Source organism: Galleria mellonella, unplaced genomic scaffold (assembly GCF_026898425.1).
Source record: "Galleria mellonella isolate WM207_F2 unplaced genomic scaffold, CSIRO_AGI_GalMel_v1 utg23, whole genome shotgun sequence".
In the NCBI taxonomy this organism is placed as follows: Eukaryota; Metazoa; Arthropoda; class Insecta; order Lepidoptera; family Pyralidae; genus Galleria; species Galleria mellonella.
In genome coordinates, this window is record NW_026442045.1 from 2588953 (window position 1) to 2608862 (window position 19910).

The 19910-nt window shown below is 33.0% G+C and overlaps 1 protein-coding gene across 3 annotated transcripts in view; it reads left to right on the top strand.

The window, feature by feature from the left end:
- Positions 1 to 491: 491 nt before the first annotated feature.
- Positions 492 to 19910, top strand: part of LOC116413233 (visual system homeobox 2-like) — a 153165-nt gene continuing 133746 nt past the window's right edge. For all 3 annotated transcript variants that reach the window (XM_052894713.1, XM_052894714.1, XM_052894715.1), the window contains exon 1: positions 492 to 1343. In XM_052894713.1, coding sequence (XP_052750673.1) covers positions 1043 to 1343 — 301 coding nt within the window. In that variant the 5' untranslated portion in view covers positions 492 to 1042. The remainder of the gene's footprint in view (positions 1344 to 19910) is intronic.

Here is a 19910-nt window from a genome sequence, read left to right on the forward strand (position 1 = left end):
AGGCGGAGGTAAAACAATAAGGCACAATGTGCACCGAGCGCTAAGAGCGAAATTACGCGCCAATCCACCTGCCTCGGTGTGTGCTCGCGAATAATACCGGCCGAGCGCTGGACTCGCGCCCCCTGCATTAGACGCGCGGCCGCCGTCTCCCTCGACCGCGGATCTATTCATTTCTTACAATTAATCAAAATTAAATCAACCTGCAATACCGCGACTGACTTTAGAATTTAACGCTTATTATCCACAGTCCTATTTCAGGTGGCAGAATGTTGAGTAGGCGTGCCCGTGGCGAAGAAATCTGGCCAATAGAGTGCGGTAACAAAATATCCGTATTGGCTATTAGTAGGCTCCGCCTGCGCGGGTTGGGGGTCTCGCGGACCAGTTTGAGAACGTCGTATCCTACCCGTAGCAGGGGGGAAGAGCGTCGTTGTTAATCTGAGTGCTGTATCCTAGCTTCAGTTCGGAAAGGTCGTGCGGTGTACGCGCGGGAAAGTGAATTAGGCCGATTCGGCAGCCAGTGTGCTTCGCGAGTATTCCAAGGGGGGTTTTCTCGTTTTTACAACAAAACGGGCGGCGCCGCGGGCAGAAGCGCTCCAGACGTCGCGGCGAGTGCTTGTGTCACGTTACACATTGCAATATCAGACGATTTTCCGCAATTTTTCCATCGCATGGAAAATTAAATACGGATATTTTTTATTTTAATAATTTGGCCTATCAATTTCGGTCTAATTTTATTACCATAAATATAAATTTTATTAGATATTAAATAGATAAAAAAATATAAATAAGTGTTAATAAATTAGATTTTTTAAGAAAGTGCGTTTTTAAATCTACAGACAACAATTATAAAATTTTGTACTTATTAAAATTTGGTATAAACACATAAGTACTTACAACCTATTGAAAATTGTGATAACTATGTACTGTTAATAATAAAGTACGAAAAATGGAAATACAGCCGGAAAAATTGAGACAACCAAAATAATAAACAAAAATAAAATAAACATATGATTTGCAAGCTGTTCAAGACATAGCTCAAGAGATGCAAGCTATGAGCGCTAATACAAGTGCGCCGCGGGCGCCGCAGCGCTCACCTTTTGCTATACAGGAGCTCCTAGGTCTTTCAGATAGCAGAGACTCTAGAGAACGATATTTTGAAAACCGGGACAACGATAGAGTGCTAAATTTGTCAGAAAGTAGAGAGTCTCGAGCACCATACACGCCTCAGTTCCAGCTGCCAGCATCTGTGGCCAGCCGAGTTGCGTATGCCGCTGCTTTCAATGCCCAAGCAGCTGTGGCTGCAGCATTTTTGCCTGGCCCACCACTACTCCATCCACCACCTGGTAAGTACTTAAATAGAATTAGTAACGTTTTATTAATTATTTATCATTTAATTTACTCATGTTTTAAATTGGGAGAATTATTCAAAATTAGTGACGTTCAATATTTCAGAAAGCACAGTATTAGATATCTAGTAGGTACGTGTTTAAACACCTACGAGGCAAATCATCAAATCATCTTTGTAGACTTCTTTACAAGCACTTTTAAATCGTAATCGATTTTTATGAATGCAGGATTCAGAAAATAGTTATCTGTTAAGAAGAGCCCGCAAGAAACTGAACAGTTACTTTTTCAAATCTCTGTTAACATTATTTGTATTAATTTAAACGTCTAAAATCACATGGGCGTTAAAATAGGTAGTTCTCACAATCACTTACGAATTATATATATTAGTTAGTTATTATTTGAATTGGTGGATAGAATTAACGCTTAATTAGGACCCTTACTGTTAATATTAATTCAAATAAAAATGACAAAAACATATATGTAGTTGAAGATCTTGAACCTACTCTTTCACAAAAAAAAACCTAACAAGTGCAGTCTATCACAACTATCAACATTTAGGTATCTCTTAAATTCCAAATTTAATTGACAATATTTCTTTCTGCTCTACGTCACTACTGAGCTAACTCTTCTAGAGCTTTTGTGTTAAACTAGTGTTGTCGCGGCGACGGCTGAGGGCTCATTATGCGCGTTTAATTAGGCTTTTTTCACTTTATAATTAGCGTCTTTAGTCTGTGAGACAATGCTGCCTTTGTGAGCTTTGAGCGAGTCTGCACGCCGCAACACGACGCAACGCCCGTCGCGCGCGGTTCGGATTACGACGACGTGTTATGCGCGTGAATAAAACTTTACCTATATATTTATAATATTATATTTTTATAAGCAACTGAATGTTAAAATAAGTAATTATAAATTTATTTTATAATTCCTAACATATAATTGCGTAACTTACTATCAAATGTTTGATATATTGTTTATTTTCATACCTAAGTAGGATTTTAAAAACTATACCATATTATGTCTAACTCTGTCGTATTATAGTGTATTGTATCCACTTCCTTAACTTTAATTAGTAGGTATATATGGTTTGGTCTTATTTTAAACGATTTGTATAAATTTTAGTCAGAGTGTAAAACATTTTTCTGTAGAGTACATGAGGAATTATTTTTGCGACTTATTGTTCATTAGATAAGCTAGATATCTCTGAGGATAAGTAGGTATCTAAGGTTGTGGGAACTAAATGAATGGACTGTGCTTACCTGCTTATACATAAAAACAAAAATAGTCATGTACTACATCTGCAGCAGGTATTCTGTTTTTGTTTTCGTTTAAATACTTCTATCTGTTGTATAATTTTGTATTACAAAGATGAATTTTTGTTTTTTTTTTCTGACATAGCTCAAATCTTTTTACAGACTATCTATATCAATAAATTTTCCCTCCTTACCTATTTAATAATGTGTCAAAAGACATTGCATCTATGCATTTACTTCTTAAATTACAAAATCGGATTATTCAATAATATTATTGTTCATTTAAAATACACTTTAAGACAAATAAATAAAAAAGTAGTAAAACAAAAAAAAGTATTCGGGATTCACTGTATGTCGTGATCGTTGTCTTCGACCGACCGACGGGAAACGTCGTGCCTGATATGTGCAAATGAAGCTCTTTTATTATTTTTAATTAATCTTATATTTTCTATCAAAATTGTTCACAATTTTTATTTGATGATCAGTATAGCGGCACAAAGAACTTGCTCTAAGCTATTCTATATTTAATTCCTACACCCCTTATCGTGGAGGGCTGTATTTAGCAGTGGACTGTTAATGGCTAATATGATGATGATGATGATGATGATGATCTTATTCCATGAATTGTTACTCAAAAGATTCTACGTAAATTGTTGATGATATAACAATTACCTATCTATCAACACTTTTTAATGTCTTGACTTTAATGTACTATGAAAAATATAGTCTAAAATATTTTCTAAATGAGTGTTTAGGTAGGTAAGTAGGTAAAATAAGTATTAATTTACTTTTGTATAAAAACGATTTATAATTACTAGTAACCCTATTCCAATCATTTCTGAATTAACGTTTAGGGTTGCCATCTATAAAATCGATAGTAAACTCTCACTTTTAAGAAATAAGACTTGTACATCAGCAAATGTCGAAATTTTTGTTTTCGATCCTACTTATTTAAGGTACAAATGTGAATATTTATAAATACGTTGGATATTTGTTGTTCCTAAATAACGCTTAAATGGCTGTATGATTTTAAATGATATTCTGAATCTAAATGGGCCATTTCCTACATTCATACAGGATATTTCTATCTAATTCGAATGAAAAAAAATCATGTTTCAGTAGAAATATTATGAAACACAAAATTAGCACGCTGTATACGGTAAAAAAATTTCATTCAGATGCTACCTGTTAAACATCCAAGAAAATCATACTCATAATTAATGGAGGCCTTGATTTTTATGATATTTTAGAATTTAAATTTAGATTGAAATTATATTGACATAGTAGAAACAGTATGCTCCAATGAGTGGTCACCCTGCAAAGCTGCAAACCCACTGTAGACAAAAGAGTGCGCACAATATGCGCGCTCAGAGCGTCAATTAATAATATTATTATGCGTTGTTGCTCGCCAGTACGAACACGCCTATAGAGTATAGACTCAGCTTGCACTAAGTACGTTCAATATGCGTAATTCTGTCTATAAGCATAGGTAAGCATTTTTTTTTCTATACAACTTATAATGGCAAACAAGCTGACGGTCCACCTGATGGAAAGTGGTAATCGTCGCCTATAGACATGAGCAGTACCGTGAACATAACAGAGTATACTGTTTCGCGCACATGATACCCCCAATACGTTACCATTCCTGAGGACTCAGGTGTTATTCCTCTGTACCCTGTAAATTCACGCCATATCCCACCCTTCAAACCGAAACACAACTGCTTCACGGTTGAAACACGAATGGGACAGAGGTACCCAAGCAATCGACTTTTATACAAAGTCTCCTTCTGGTAGCATAGTCATAACAACCCTTATTTTTTTAATGGATGATAGTGGAATGGTAACTCCGCCTGCGCTAACAGTATACCCTGGTAGGGCATCAGTGAGAGATGATAAGTAAGAATGAAAGGGCAGTTAACTGATCAGTTAGCCCATCGTGATGAATACACCTGGAATTCAGCACGATGGTTTCCAGGAGGACTACGGCGAGGTCGTCCTGTAAGGGTATATTCTTAGCAATGCGACTGGTAATCCGGATTACTAACAATCCCTTCCCCACTAACAACCTTTATCATCCCACTATTTATCCAATAGGATATGAGGTGTTTCCTGTTAGACAAAAGTATTGGTCTCGTTGGTGTATTTAAGATTATTATTTAGGAAAGCCTTGCGCCTTATGAAAGGCGTATGTAGGTATATGTGGTATTCTCAAATACGTTTTTGCGGAACTACTCCCGTATCCTGAGGTGGGTAGATAATTCTTAGACGGGCACAAACCTTCCCCTTCTTTAAATATGCCTGTGATTATTGAAATTACAGTATATTGGTATAGGTTCCTATTACGTAGGTATGTCAGCAATAATATTGATAAATATCTATTTGACTTTAGATAGTTATGTTGTATATCTTTGTTCTTATATGTTATATATTAGAACAAAGATAACTCGTAACCCTTATAATAGATCAGTGAAGATCTTCTGGTACGTGGAATTAATCTTTACCCGTTTCGTAATGTCACTTATAATGTGCTTTTTTTTTATTAAAGATTTTCATTTGATTTAGGTTTTTGTTTTTTTTTTATATAAATGTACAAAAGGAAATACTAAATCTTCTTGCATAATTATAAAATATTATTAGTACCTATATCATGTTTTGAATTAGTCATTTAAAAACAAGACGTACATCTAAATAACATTACAAATGCGAAAGTGTGTTTGTGACGCTTTCACGTCTAAACCACTGAATAGATTATGATAAAATTTGTTATAGGGATAGATAAGGGATTCTAGAGATGGTTATAGGCTACTTTTTCTCCCTGTCAGTAAACATATTTCGGTCTCATGGACGAAGTCGCGGTTAAAAGCTTTAATTAAATAAATTATCACAAAAACCTTTTTTATTTAAATTATTTCTTTTATGCATAATTAAGTATTTCGATAAAAAGATATAGGAAGACTATTTAATATATATGCCAGTAGAAGATAAACGATTTAATGCTAATATTCGTTAACCTTTTTGTCCCAATGTTTGTGATTGTTTTATATTATTAATTATTTAAACTATATAATATGAATGCTGCGATCAGTGAAATTATAAGATATCTTAATAATATGATAAGTAAGATATTGCCAGTAGTTGCCACGCTTGGCAGGCAGATTGGAGACCGCAGGCGTTGATAATGTTTTAAGAAGAACACTTTTGCATGTACACTTTTACATGAGAAATTTAGGAAAAATTAATGCAAAGACATAAAGAAGAGCAATAGAAATCTATACAATAATTTTTAGAAATTTCGTCTGTCTTTATGTCCGTTGCGGCATCACGTAAAAACTACTATACCAAATTTGATACGATTTTCACTATTGTATTCCTGAATTGGTTTAATTTAAAAACTGGTATATTTTGTAGTCAATTTAATTGATTCTCCTATTTCTGTAATCCATGCATATAAAGTAATAATCAAAAAGCTATTGTATAGTAAAAAATTTACCTAAGCCATAACACAGTTAGTTGTTTAACTCCCATACTTACATACTTTTCTACATTTATCGTTGCCTTTACTGTAAACCGTTCACCGGGTAAAAGTTGATATACCTACCTGGAGACTTGAAGGAAGTACTCTATTTATTGCTTTAAATAACATTTTCTATATAAATGATATAATACTTTTACTGTACTTTTAATAATAATACTTTTTATGACTCTTACTGGGTAGAATTTATTAAAAATTTATGAAAACAAAACATAATTGCTCTCCTGCATTGCATTTATAATTTCATAGTGGACGACAAAACTATTGATGACTTTAAATACACAATCGGGACTTAACTTAAAATTAACTAATTATTAATTAGTTTAAGTACCTACAGATCTAAGTCTAATAAGAAATGAAAAAGATATCAATTCTCTATAAATCTAACTACAAGCTGACTATAAATAGATTTAATTTATTAGTTGAAAATATTGTAATTTTTTTACTATATTGTCACATTTGTGTCTAGATGAGTGTTTTTATGATTCATTTTATAATAGGTAATACTGTATTAATGCACTACCAAATTTGATGGAGAGAGTAGGTAATCTAAAATTTTGCAACATGCAAGGATATTTCTTTCTAGTATTATAATAATAATATTAATATTTTATCACTATTAGAAGATACAAAATAAATACTTTATTACCTACTCATTATTCTCGATTATATTTTGTAATACCTAACTAAAATTGTGGAATTATAAATATTATTACTTGAAATGAATAAATTCTGATTTGTTTGTTCTGTAATAAAATTACTTTAATCGTGACAAAATGAAAAGGAGAACAAAACAGGAGTAGCCACTTTTAATAGAATGAAAAGATAAGCAAGTTTTGTTGAAACAATTTTAGAAACACTCTGTAATCTAATTCAGTAGGTAACAAATCAAAACATTCAATCAATCGATTTTTCAATTGTATTATTATTGATTATCAGAAGATTGTCTTATGGTTGAGTCAATTATTTGTTCATTGTTATTTTCATTTGTTCATTGTTCTATTCTATACAATCTTTTGAAAAAAAAGTATTTAATTCCATTCAAAATTGGCTAAGACATCATGTATTTTTTTATTTATTTTATGCGACTTTGTAAAAGAAAAAGTTCTTAATTCATAATTTTGTAAATTCGTTTAAAAATAAAGAAAAAACACATCAGTTGGAACTTAATTATGTTATGTACAGCATAGGAGGTTCTTTTAACAAAAATTTCTACTTTAAACGTTTATACAATTATAAATATATTTATAAATTTAAAAAATCCAATACCAACATAAAATCCTCTGAAAGTTCAACTAAGCTAATTCCTTCGCCTGACATCGCGATCTAATCTTTACAATTGAATAACCGTCTCGAATCGTGTTCGCGCACGCCAACAAAATCTACGACACCTCGCACAATAATCTTGTAAGAGCTGTGAGCTATTCAGTGCCCTCTGAAGAAACCCTCGCTCACACCTAGCAGAATGGGAGCTTTGTCCCAAATAATGAGGCCCAGATAAAGGGTTGAATGAGATTTTGTCAGTTCGATAAAAGGATATACGACAACACGACGCATAAAAGGCTAGCGGTTATTTTTTCTACGAACTTTTTATTAATACTAGTTTTTACTCGCGACTTCGTGCACTTTACCGAAGTGATTATTTTCCGTTAACAAATTTACTTATCTGTCGTCACTACAAAGCTACTTTAAGTATCATAAAAATAGGTACGTGTCTGTCGAATTTTATCACCTTCAGTTGAAGATTTAAATGGTCTGGAGGTAAAAAACAAAATATTTATAATACTAGGTTTTTATATCTAGGTATCCTGTGTAGGTATATTGTTCCAGGTTATTTATGATCTAAATTTCATTTTAAACTGTTCAGTAGTTTAACTATGTTTGAGTAATATACAACTGTATAAACTTTCACAATTATAAAAATATTAATAGGATTAACAAGGATAAAGTTAAAACCTACAATAATAAGCATCAATATTAATAATCCATATATATCATCAGTATATATAATATTCTAGACAGATTAATCATCTTAATAACATAGAATACATAATTTACTTAATACAGATGAATGTTAAACATAATTTATACAGTATATATCTAGTAAGTAATATGTAGTACACACATTAGATTAAGTTACCTGATTATAATGGAAATTAGGTACTCATTTTGAACGCCACACAATAATACGACGTTCAATTTGACTTGATGAATAAAATTATATTTCATATCAGTAAATCCATATTAATATCAAATATTATTAACACATATATTTATATCTTTTGGATATATTAAACTTTTAAGCACATACTTAGTTTTATAAAAATATAACTATAAATTAATTATTTATAGTTACATTTTATTAGCAAATACCAGGTAGCTGCCACAATTTACTTATAAGTAGATTACCTTTCTTATTAATAACTACTAAAATCTTCTATAAACCTATTTTAATTATTAAACTGTTTTGTCATTTCCTTTCACATTCGAAATTTTGTATAGAAAAAAGAGACAAAACAGTTCAATAGCTAAAATAGGTTTATGTGAGCTTTAACGTTTTTATGACTAAGGGTGTATGCATGGCAATAAAATACCTACTCGAGAGACTAGTGGAAACAAATTTATCGATAGAATCGTTTACATTAGGTTAGCATTCGTATTTTTTTTTATACAACTTAGAATGTCAAACAAGCTGACGGCCCACCTGATGGAAAGTGGTAACCGTCGCCTATAGACATGAGCAGTACCATGGACATAACAGAGTATACTGTTTCGCCCATGATATCCCCGATGCGTTGCCATTCCTGAGGACTCAGTTGTTATTCCTCTGCACCCTGTAAATTCACGCCATATCCCACCGTTCAAATCGAAACTCAGCCATGCAAACACAACTGCTTTTCGGTTGAAACACGAATGAAACAGAGGTACCCAAGTAAACGACTTTTGTACAAAGTCTCCCTCTGGTAAAATCGTCGTATGAGTAGGAACAAGGCACCGGACGTCACCATCTCATTCTATCCAATGTAGTCGTTAGCGCTAACAATCTATTATATTAGTAGATTCGTTTGCCATATATGTAGCTGCCTCCAGATATGGGCAACTAATCTAATCTCTCACGAGGCTCAATTTAAACATTAAACTATTAAGAAAACGATACATCAATTGGACAGCTTTAATAACTATTATTTACAATAAGCAATTGTGCTTAATTTTTATATCAAGAAGTGCATATTATTGGAATTATTAGAATAGGTTAGCTGCAAGAGATCTCTTTTAGAGATACGCGCTCCCTTGCTAACAAGTTGTTAAACTAATCGCTGTATCTGTTGTTTTAAGTGCAATAAAGAATTATATATAATATCTAAGAAACAGATTAATCAATGTTGGAGAGAATATATTCCAGTAGTCTGTATTTGTCTTAGTAGCTAAGTATGCAGCAATGTATGTCAGGGTACCGTATCGATCAGTCCCGGCCAACAACAACAAATTAGACAAGCACATTAGCAGGGTTATTAGCGTGCCCGAGGACCCCTATTAGGTACCCGACACATGAACGGAGTTCGTATAGCTTCACAATCTCACTGAATTGAAATTTTTAAATCTTTAAAGTAATGTGGATGATAATTAAAAATATAAAGCAGTTAATAGTGTAAATAAATATGGCGTACGCATGAAAGAAAAAAAAATGTTACTTCTTTTATATACGAGGTTTGTCCGGAAAGTACGTATAAAAGTTTTTTAAAAATTTTATTTTACAATTATTCAGGTAAATCAATTTTATCCCCTTCAAAGTACTCCCCCTGTGACATAATGCACTTGTGCCAACGCCGTTTCCACTGTGAGAAGGCTCCTTGAAAGTCCTCTGGTTGTAGGTTTCTCAGCTGCCCCGTCGTAGCTTTTTTTATCTCATTTATGTCCCCCAAATGCCGCCCCCGAAGTACCAATTTGGTTTTTGGGAACAAGAAAAAGTCACACGGGGCCAAATCCGGCGAATAGGGGGGGTGTTCGGTCACCGTAATGGAATTTTTACTCAAAAACTCACGGACAACAAGAGAGGTGTGGGCAGGGGCATTGTCGTGGTGAAGAATCCAACGCCCCTCTCGCGCCAATTCTGGACGAACTCGTGCCACACGAGCTTTGAGGCGTCTGAGCACATCGACGTAGAATTTTCCATCAACTGTCTGGCCTGGAGGGACGAATTCTTGATGGACAATCCCCCGAACATCGAAAAAAACAATCAACATTGTCTTGACATTTGAGCGGGATTTTCTTGATTTTTTTGTTCGTGGTTCCCCGGATGTCTTATCGAATTAGATCGGCAAAAATTTCACGGCCATTCTTGCCGAGTTTCGAGAGAAACTTGATTACGACGCGCTGCTCTTCAACGGAAGCGGGCTCCATGCCGACGGGGTTTCGTTAAGAGGTAACTTCACAGATGGCGTGACAAGCCAGTTCGCACCGCACGGCGGTCAGACCAGAACTGAAGCATTGTTAGGGACATAAGGAAGGGGTCCTGCGCTTACCTGGCCTCCCCACTCCTCTTTCTCGCATTCCAGAACACTTTTATACGAACTTTCCGGACAGACCTCGTATTTTACTTTTTTTTTTTGGTATATGCATTCCTTTATCTCTTTTTACTTTATATGTCTGTTGTTACTTGTGTGCTGTAAATAATGCAAACAAATTATCTATCTATCTATCATATATTTTAAATCTTAACAATATAATAAAATTATAACTAGACAATATACGTCCGAGTCGTACGTCTGTACGTACGAGATATTTAAGAAAAAATAACATGATGGATCATAATGAGAAGAATAGATGCCAATCACTATAAGTTACATTAATTAAAGTGTATGCTACAATTAATTACTAAAGATTCATGTAGATGTATTGAAATAACAGTTATTTTTTTATGAACATTATAGTTTGGACATTTCAAAGTTTTTTTTTTTTATGGACGATAATAGTATGATAACTGCGCCTGCACTTACAGTATCTGCTGGTGTAATATCAATGAGGGATAATAGGTGAGGATAAAAGCAGGTCAGTTGGCCCATTGTGACGAATTCAACAAAAAGTAAGCACGATGTTTTATAGGATCGACCTATATATATATACAGAGTATATTGCTAGCAACATTTTAGGGCTGGACTCTGATCAGGTCACTGCCGGAGTGTAACTATAACTGATGCCAAAACTCGCGTCACAGTTAACTATGGAGATCCAACACTATTAGAGGAGATGGTAGATTAACGTCATTTAGAGACAGTGAGACCTGTCCTAATAGTACTGCTAATGCGTTCTCACAAAGGGTGCTTTCACAAATACCTACTGATGAAGATGGAACTAAACAAAATGCATAACATTAATTTTATAGGTAGGAAGTTTGATTTCCACAAAAGAATTGATGAATTAAGGAAACATTTAAATGTTATGACATAATTTAATAATTTTGGTAAGCATGAGAAGTAACGCAATAAGTACTTTTCTACTTCGGCTTTAGATTGATTTTCTGAAAATATCAAAATTGAACATAACAAACAAATAGATGATTGATCGTATTTTCACAATATCGATTGAGACATAGATTTTTCCATTCATTACAGGCATAGGTGCATTACAGAACATTAATGATTCCCCACACACATCCCGGTTTAGATCATGATTTATTTACTTAATTTATTAGTATTAAAGTAAAATAATATCTTTTTGTTTACTTTTATGTTTGTTCTTTTATTTGTTACGTTTTCAAGTATAAAGTGATGAATCGATTATGATCATTTTTAGAGATATGATGGGACTGTAGACGATTATAGGTCACTTTTTCTCCTGGTCTATAAACATATCTTGGTCAAAGCTAGTAAAATTATAAATAATGTTTATTGCATCGTTAAACTATGTTTAATCAGTAAACAATATAATCAGTTGGGCAGAGTTTTGTTAAATATTATTTAGATATGTTAGTATTTTAAATTATTTTTCTAGTAAGACTGTAAGAAAAACTATTAAACAAACTCATATCATTGCTATGGACAAGAGACTTAAGCCGAAAGGGTTGTCGGTTATTGGTATTCGCGACCGCTCCGCACACATGCACGTGTAACACATGTACAATGGATTTGCGTGTACAACTCTGTGTGTATGCAGTTACCCTCCGCTGTGGAACCAGTTTGTTATGTTTTGTCACAAGTGACAGGCGATCACACATTAAGTATAGAAAGAGATTTTTCTGAATTTAAATGAAAAAAAATTATGGAGTTCAAACTGACAGCGATAATGAATGATGCACTAGCATCTAATTGATATGTAGAAGAAATAATTTTTTGTTAATGTTACATATTAAATAAATTTCATACCCAATCAAATTGGCTACATTTTAAAAGTTTTTGTAGTAATCAGACATTAAAGCAAAAAGTTAATCAGCTCAATTCTTGATTAGTATTTTTTTTCTTAATGCATGTAGTAGTTTACTTATTTGTAATACTTCTGTGTATACTCGTAGTACAATACCTTTCTTCTCAATAATATATGATTCTCATCAAATTATTTTTTCATATTGCTTAGTTACCTCTTAGTAATACTTTTTGCATCAAATCGCCAAAAAATTGCAGAAGCTTATAAGTAGTGATCGCTACAGCTTATGCCTTGTGCTGTATGCAATACCTCGTCGTGTAGAGTGCGGCGTGTCGACGTGTTTGCGAGGTGGGCATTACCGTCGTAGCGACATCTAGCTGCCGTTACACGAACGCTAATATCTGTATTTACTTGTGTACAAAAATTTAATTAATAAATATACAAGTGACTTTGTTTGTTTGTCTCTTCCTCTTAGCGCTTTAACAGCTTGTCTTGAAAATTGGTAGAAGTTTAAGTGATACCTGTTTCGGTTTGAGAAGGACATAAGCTAATATTAATTTTCACCAAGCTGCGGATAAAAGCTGGTCTTATATATTCTAGAAAAAGGGAATATAAATCTGCCCGTCTCTTTTTCGTTTTTATACTATTTGAGTGCGCATGCGTTACCATACCTGAGTCCTCAGGAATGGCAACGCATGAGGGGTATCATGGGCGAAACAGTATACTCTGTTATGTCTGTGGTATTGTTTATGGATGAATTATGACGTTTCAAAATGTATAGTACCTATATATCAATATCTGACTAATTTTCACATTAACATAGTTCTTGAGGTTAACAAACGATAGGAAGTATTTATTTCGTTGGCATTACAAATGCTCGTCACATCTGCAAATGTATTATAAATCTTATATGTTCATTGTTCATATATGCTTTGATACACTGATAAGTATCTGACAAATAGCATATTAACCTAATTATTTATTTAAAAAAATGTAATAAGACTCTTTAACGCCATAAATCTCAGAAGTAGCCAAGTATTTTGACATTCATATCACTATTAGAAAGTTAACAGTTATTTACAATTGGGTCATGTGATTATCTTGTTTGTAATGATGGTAACATAGAACTGATTTCACACTTTCAATGTTTTGGTATAATTTCATGTCTTTATCTTCCCTATGAGTCGGTTATTAGATAATACTGATGAAATATTTTTTAAGGTACAATATTATTTTGCCTTGTTCTAAAGCTTTTGGGATCAAGTCCTCCCGCTATCTTCGTTAATCATCTGAAATATATATAGTTTTTCCTTTTTATTTTGTTTAACTTTAATTTTGACCATCTGCTTAAAATGTATATGCACTAGATACATCCTTATTAAGTTCACAGAACGCAGCAATTGCTAGTATATTGCTATATTTGAACATATGAAGATGTATCGCGATCGGGCGTGCGGCTGTTGCGGGTCGCGGGGGAGGGCACACGAGGGCGCGGAGTGAGTGCGCCTCGACACCTCCGCACAAAGGCAACACCGCCGCGCTTATAGCTACTTTCACACCACTAGCATCGTTCACCCGAGCGCGTCTCCACTAGTACAACAGTGGCACTAAAATCTGTTTGTTCCACTAGTTACAAATTGATTACTTTTTATAATATTTAGAAGAGCATACAAGTGTACAGCCAGCCTGACAGATTGCTAACCGTCGTCATATACAGACGAATGATATGTACCTACTTTTATAATGCGATTTCATCATCATCATTTCAGCCATTATCCATCTACTTATTACTGTCATTCACTTACTTCAAACCATCCCATTTCTTTCTTTGTTACTTAACCTGCATCATTATATATATTATAGCAATATTTAAAGTTCATTTGACGCTGTTGGGCTAGGGTTTTACTAAGTTAACATCGTATTTATACAAAATTAAAGTTTACATCGGAGATAAATAAATATTTTATATAAAGGAAAATCGGCATGCATAAAAAAACAAATGGGAGCAATAAAACTAAAAGAAAATCACACTTACGTTTATAGATTTGGATAATCATTAAATAGGTATTAGTAAATCTAAACTACGAGTTTTATAATGATAAAATTGACGTAAATATAGCCAACTTTATATACGAAAAAGTGCATCATGAGCATTTAAATTCTAAAAATCTGAATGTTAAATTAGCACAAACAGATTTCTTGCTCTAGTTGTAAATAATCAGACACCAGCCATAATACAAATTCAATTTAAATTCTAGTACTAAGAGTTTAGGCTCAAATTTAGTTACTGGGAAAGACCTTCACTGTCTCTAATTAGCCTGAAAACGGAACTATCGCCAAGAGCTTTTATTCTAAGCTTTATCTACAAGCATTTAGGGTGTATTTCAGATCTTTTACTGTATTACAATAATAGAGAATACTCGACCTGGCGCGAGATTTTTCGCGGGGAACTATACAGTGCTAGATGAATGCCGCATTTGAAAATTCAGTTCATGGAAAGGTTTCAAATAAAATACTATAGACAAAGAAAAGCGTGATAGGGATTTAGTATTCAATGATATATATACAATATGTTAAAAACATAGGGATATATGAAAATAACTAAAAAAAAAACTGATAAATAGTCACATTGGCATTCCACTGTCAATTAATGTAAACGGATGAAGTGATTAAAACAATAGGAATACCTAAATAAAATAGAAGTGTATGTCATTTTCCCCCTTTAAATACATTACAGATATTATTATGCAAATATTATAGTGGGGCTATTTTGGCCTTATTTCCATTTTTCATTTTTAGCAGGCCTGCAACTTTTTTAGCCAACATCAAAAAAGAGGAGATTCTTGATTCGGTTGTATTCTTTTATTATGTATATTCTTAGAACTTGGTCAATTATTGATCGATTTAGATTTTTTTTATTTGAAAGGACTCAAGTACTTTCATATTGATCTCAATGAAATTTTATCAAAATCGGCTTAGTAGTTTGATTTTTAAATCATAACAACTGATTTGCCAGAACTGAATACAGTTTTTATTTGTGGAGCAAATTCTACTTGTAATATCAAATATTTTTTAATGGATAATAATGGAATGGTACGAGAAACTCCGCCTACGCTAACGGTGTACACTGGCGGGGCACCAGTGAGGGATGACAGATGAAAATAAAAAGGCAGGTCAGTTAATCCATCGTGATGAATACACCTGGAATTCAGCACAACGGTTTCCAGGGGAAACCACGTGCAGGTTGACCTGTCAAGGTATATTGTTAGCAATAGAACTGGTAATCCACATTACTAACAATCCCTACCTCTCAAAATCAAATGTTGGGTATATATATATAAAGGGGAGGTTAGTTCCTATTGCTATCAGGTCGACCTCCACGCGGTTCCCCCTGGAAACCATCGTGACTATCGTTGAATTCGTCACAATGGGCTAACTTACCTGTTTTTTCATCCTCACCTATCATCACTCACTGGTGCCACGCCAGTGTATACCTACCTATAGCGCAGGCGGGGTTACCATTCCATTATCAACCATTAAAAAACCTTTCTAACATAGTTTTTACGATAAAATTTTTATTTAGCAATTTTTAAGATCTGCTCTTAAAGAATCATGTACATAAATAACTATAGGGTATTCTGTATAATCTGTTATAAACCCCACAATACTACGAATTATTCTTGCCAAAATCCAATAAAACCTAACTTTGGCCGTATTTCACCCGTCACCAAATAGCTTGTATTTTCGTCTTTATCTAACATACAATATCTAGTATATTCTATTCCTCTCGCGCACTCTGTTCGAACGATTATGTTAATACCCCCGGGAGCTGCATAGAAATTGGGCCCTTATTTACAATGAGTTATTTAGCGCCGCCCGATCATCCTATTATGGAAATTTTATTAACTTTATGGTATATATTTCGGCTCTTTATGGTAATAATATATATTTATAACTATTTTATTACAATTCTATAGTCATTTATAATAATTTGCAGTAAATGCATTTTAGTTTTATGTAAATTAATTTCATTATAAAAAGAAAATTCATTAGCAGAAAACAAGCAATGCAATGATGAATCTAACAAATCATTTCTTTCTAACATTATGTAAAGTTTGTTGATTTTATTTTTTGATTATTCTATATTTTATGTTTACCTATATAATAACATAACATAATTATTACCTTTTTAATATTACATATGGAATAAAAAGACTGATAAAAAGTTAATTTATTAAATAAAAGATAACTACCTACTTATTGGATAAAACCATTTTACCCACCATTAGAATTACTACAATTAATCTAAACAATAATAATTACATCGAATATAGCAAATAAGATATTTATTATATAGACAGAACCATGAGTTCTTGTAGATTTTCATAATTTTAATTACCTAAATTTGATAAAATTGTTACTGTTGTTGATTGCTGGTTTAGTCTATATTGTTCGACTCTTAAGCTAGATCTTTCAACACTTTATTAGCCTTAAAAGTCCATCTTCCAGCTCGAGTATTATTTATAAAAAATAAAAAAATTAAAATAATAAATCTGAAATATTCTTTGTAAATGGGATATCATATATATGGTATTTAAATACATCAAATAAAAAAAAAAAAAAATTGTATTTTTTAATTTTAGATGTCATCTTTTATTTGCATCTCTGAATATATATAAACGAGATAATTGTATAGAGTAGGTAGGTAGGTATATACTTTGCAGAAAAGCGTAATGAGTGGCAAGAGATCCAGCGACAAGAGCGCGGCTCTTAAATAGGATAGGTAGATAGGTATATACCTAATTACAGGTATATTATTTCATCATACAATTACTAAAATATGTATGTAGTAAGTAGCTTTTTAATTAGTAGGTATATAGCTATTTAATCTGACCAGTTTCCAGTCACGAATTTCGTCTATTTTGTTTGCGGTATCTCCAGCGTCTAAACACTTGTTTTCGCAACTCCGTAACGTAACGCACCCCGAAAAATCTATACCTCACCCCACCACCCCGCCTCTCGGCCCCTTGTGCCACCCGACACACTCCTATTTTAGGCTTTTTAAACCAAGATGGCTTAATTTTCTCACAATTCTTTCCTTAGAGAATCCCATTAGAACGAGAACCGCGGGTGAAGTTCGGGGGTTTGTTGAGGTAAACGTTTCAGGATTAGCAGTTAGCTGGCTTTTGTGAACAATGTATGAATAAGAAGCGGGTTTTTGTGTTATGACGAGTGAGCCTCGCTCCGTCATCAGTCTTGTAAGGACCCGCAATCAACATTTATTTTCGAGTGTACAAAATAGGTTGATAATCTAAAAAATTGCAATAGCTAGCGTATTTAAACGAACTTGTATTTTAAACTGCATCTAAATATGTATAAGGAATAATAAGTAAGATAATATTTAAAAAAAATAACATATACCTTTTTAAGTACTTAATATTGAAAGCATTATTATGTAATGATTAAAATGATGATAATTATTGATTTATATTATATATATATATACATATACATATACATATATATATATATATATATATATATATATATATATACATATAAGTATATTCTTAAAAAGTATTACTATCTTCATTCATATCTTCAGCTTTTTTCTTTTCTTGATAAATATACGTCTATAATGTGCAACGTATTCAACAAAAAAATACCATTACTCTATATATAAGCAATGTAGGAAGGTATATAAGCAGAATTTCGTGCACAAGGTATCTTTTAATTCAAATTTAATTAGTGGATGCTTCAAACGACGCGATTTTCATCATAAGCTTTTTTAACATCACAAAATATTGTAAGAGGCCGTTACAGTTTGAATTTAATCTTGTCAGGGCTGCCATTACGACAAAAAGCAACGACATTCTTAATTTAATAATAAAAAGTACAACTTTTTCTAGTAAATCTTTATTCATAGCAACCAAGCCCTAAATTAAATGTGAAATTCCTCTAAAAGCCTGTGTATCTAAGTATTTTTTTGTATCTGTAACTGTATTTTATTTTCGTTTAAATAAACAAACGAATTCCTTTGTTTGTTTAAACTTAGAAAAAGTTTTTACTCAACGGATATTGATCCTAAGTATGAGTCTATACTTGTATTATTTAAAATGTGTAATCGTATAATCCGCATATGTAGATGTTATTCGATGAAATTGTTTACTTTTCTAAAAAAATCTATCCATTATTTGTTTTGTATTTCTTAATGTAACTTCATTATACGGATTATATGATATTAATAAATGTATACCGCGACATTGCTTGTTCTATGTTAAGATAAAACCTACTTGTATACTAAATTAAATTTAAGCGTGATTGAGTAATTAATATATAAATGTCTAAACATCCAAACATCTTAAAATATTAGTAAGAAAGAGGTTAAATGTAGATAGCTCATAGGCAATCTTTATGACAGTCTATGGGAGAGATCTACGTACAGCAACGTACGTAACCATTGTGTTTATAGTAAAATGTTTATACGTATTATTTATATCTACTAAAATGAATTAGTTCAAACTTAAATAATTACATCATTAAAAAAATCATGATTTGTATAAGTAAATATACTTGTAAAACTCAATTTTTTAAAGACCGTTACTGTCATCCCTAAGGAGCGGCGCATGCATAGTAGTAGAGCGGAGCGGAAACGCCGCGAGCAAGCGGGCGGGAAGCGAGCGCGGCTGGCGGCGAAGGGGCAGGGAGGTGCGGGACGTCGCGCTCATTGTTAATTAACTTTCCAAACCGGCACGCTGACAATCGCGCGAGTGTCGTCCGCGTTACACCGGGGGACACCCTGTAACCTACATTTGTAGATAAATTATTCTTTTTTTTAAATGTTTCGCAATTTTTAGAGTTTACCTTAATTACTTATTGTGTGACTAAGGAGCATCAAAACCTCGTGACCCCATAGCTTTGAGATTTTTATCTTAATTTTTTTAATCCTTTCTGTAAAAGATTATTAGGAAACTAGCTATTTGTATGGACTGCGTGCACCAGTATGGAGAGAATCTTATCCGTTAAGTTAGGATATAATTTAGTTATGTAACAAATTTGATAAAAATCCGATAAAAAAGTATGATTGAATAACAAACATACAAACATCTTAATAATAATATGTGCGAAAGTTGCCGAGACTAAATAACATCGGCACATAAGTAGATTGATAATTATAATCCACTATTAGATATACAGATCCAAATCTTTCGTATTATTTTAAGGAAATAGCTGCTTTCTTAGTAGGATGTTCGATTTTATTTAATATATGACGTTGGGGGGAAGGGATTGTTAGTAATGCGGGCAACTAGTCCTATTGCTAACAATATGTCCTGTCAGGTTGATCTTCACGTGGTCTTCCCTGGAAACCATCGTCCTAAATTTAAGTTGTATTCATCACGATGGGCTGACCTGCTTTCATC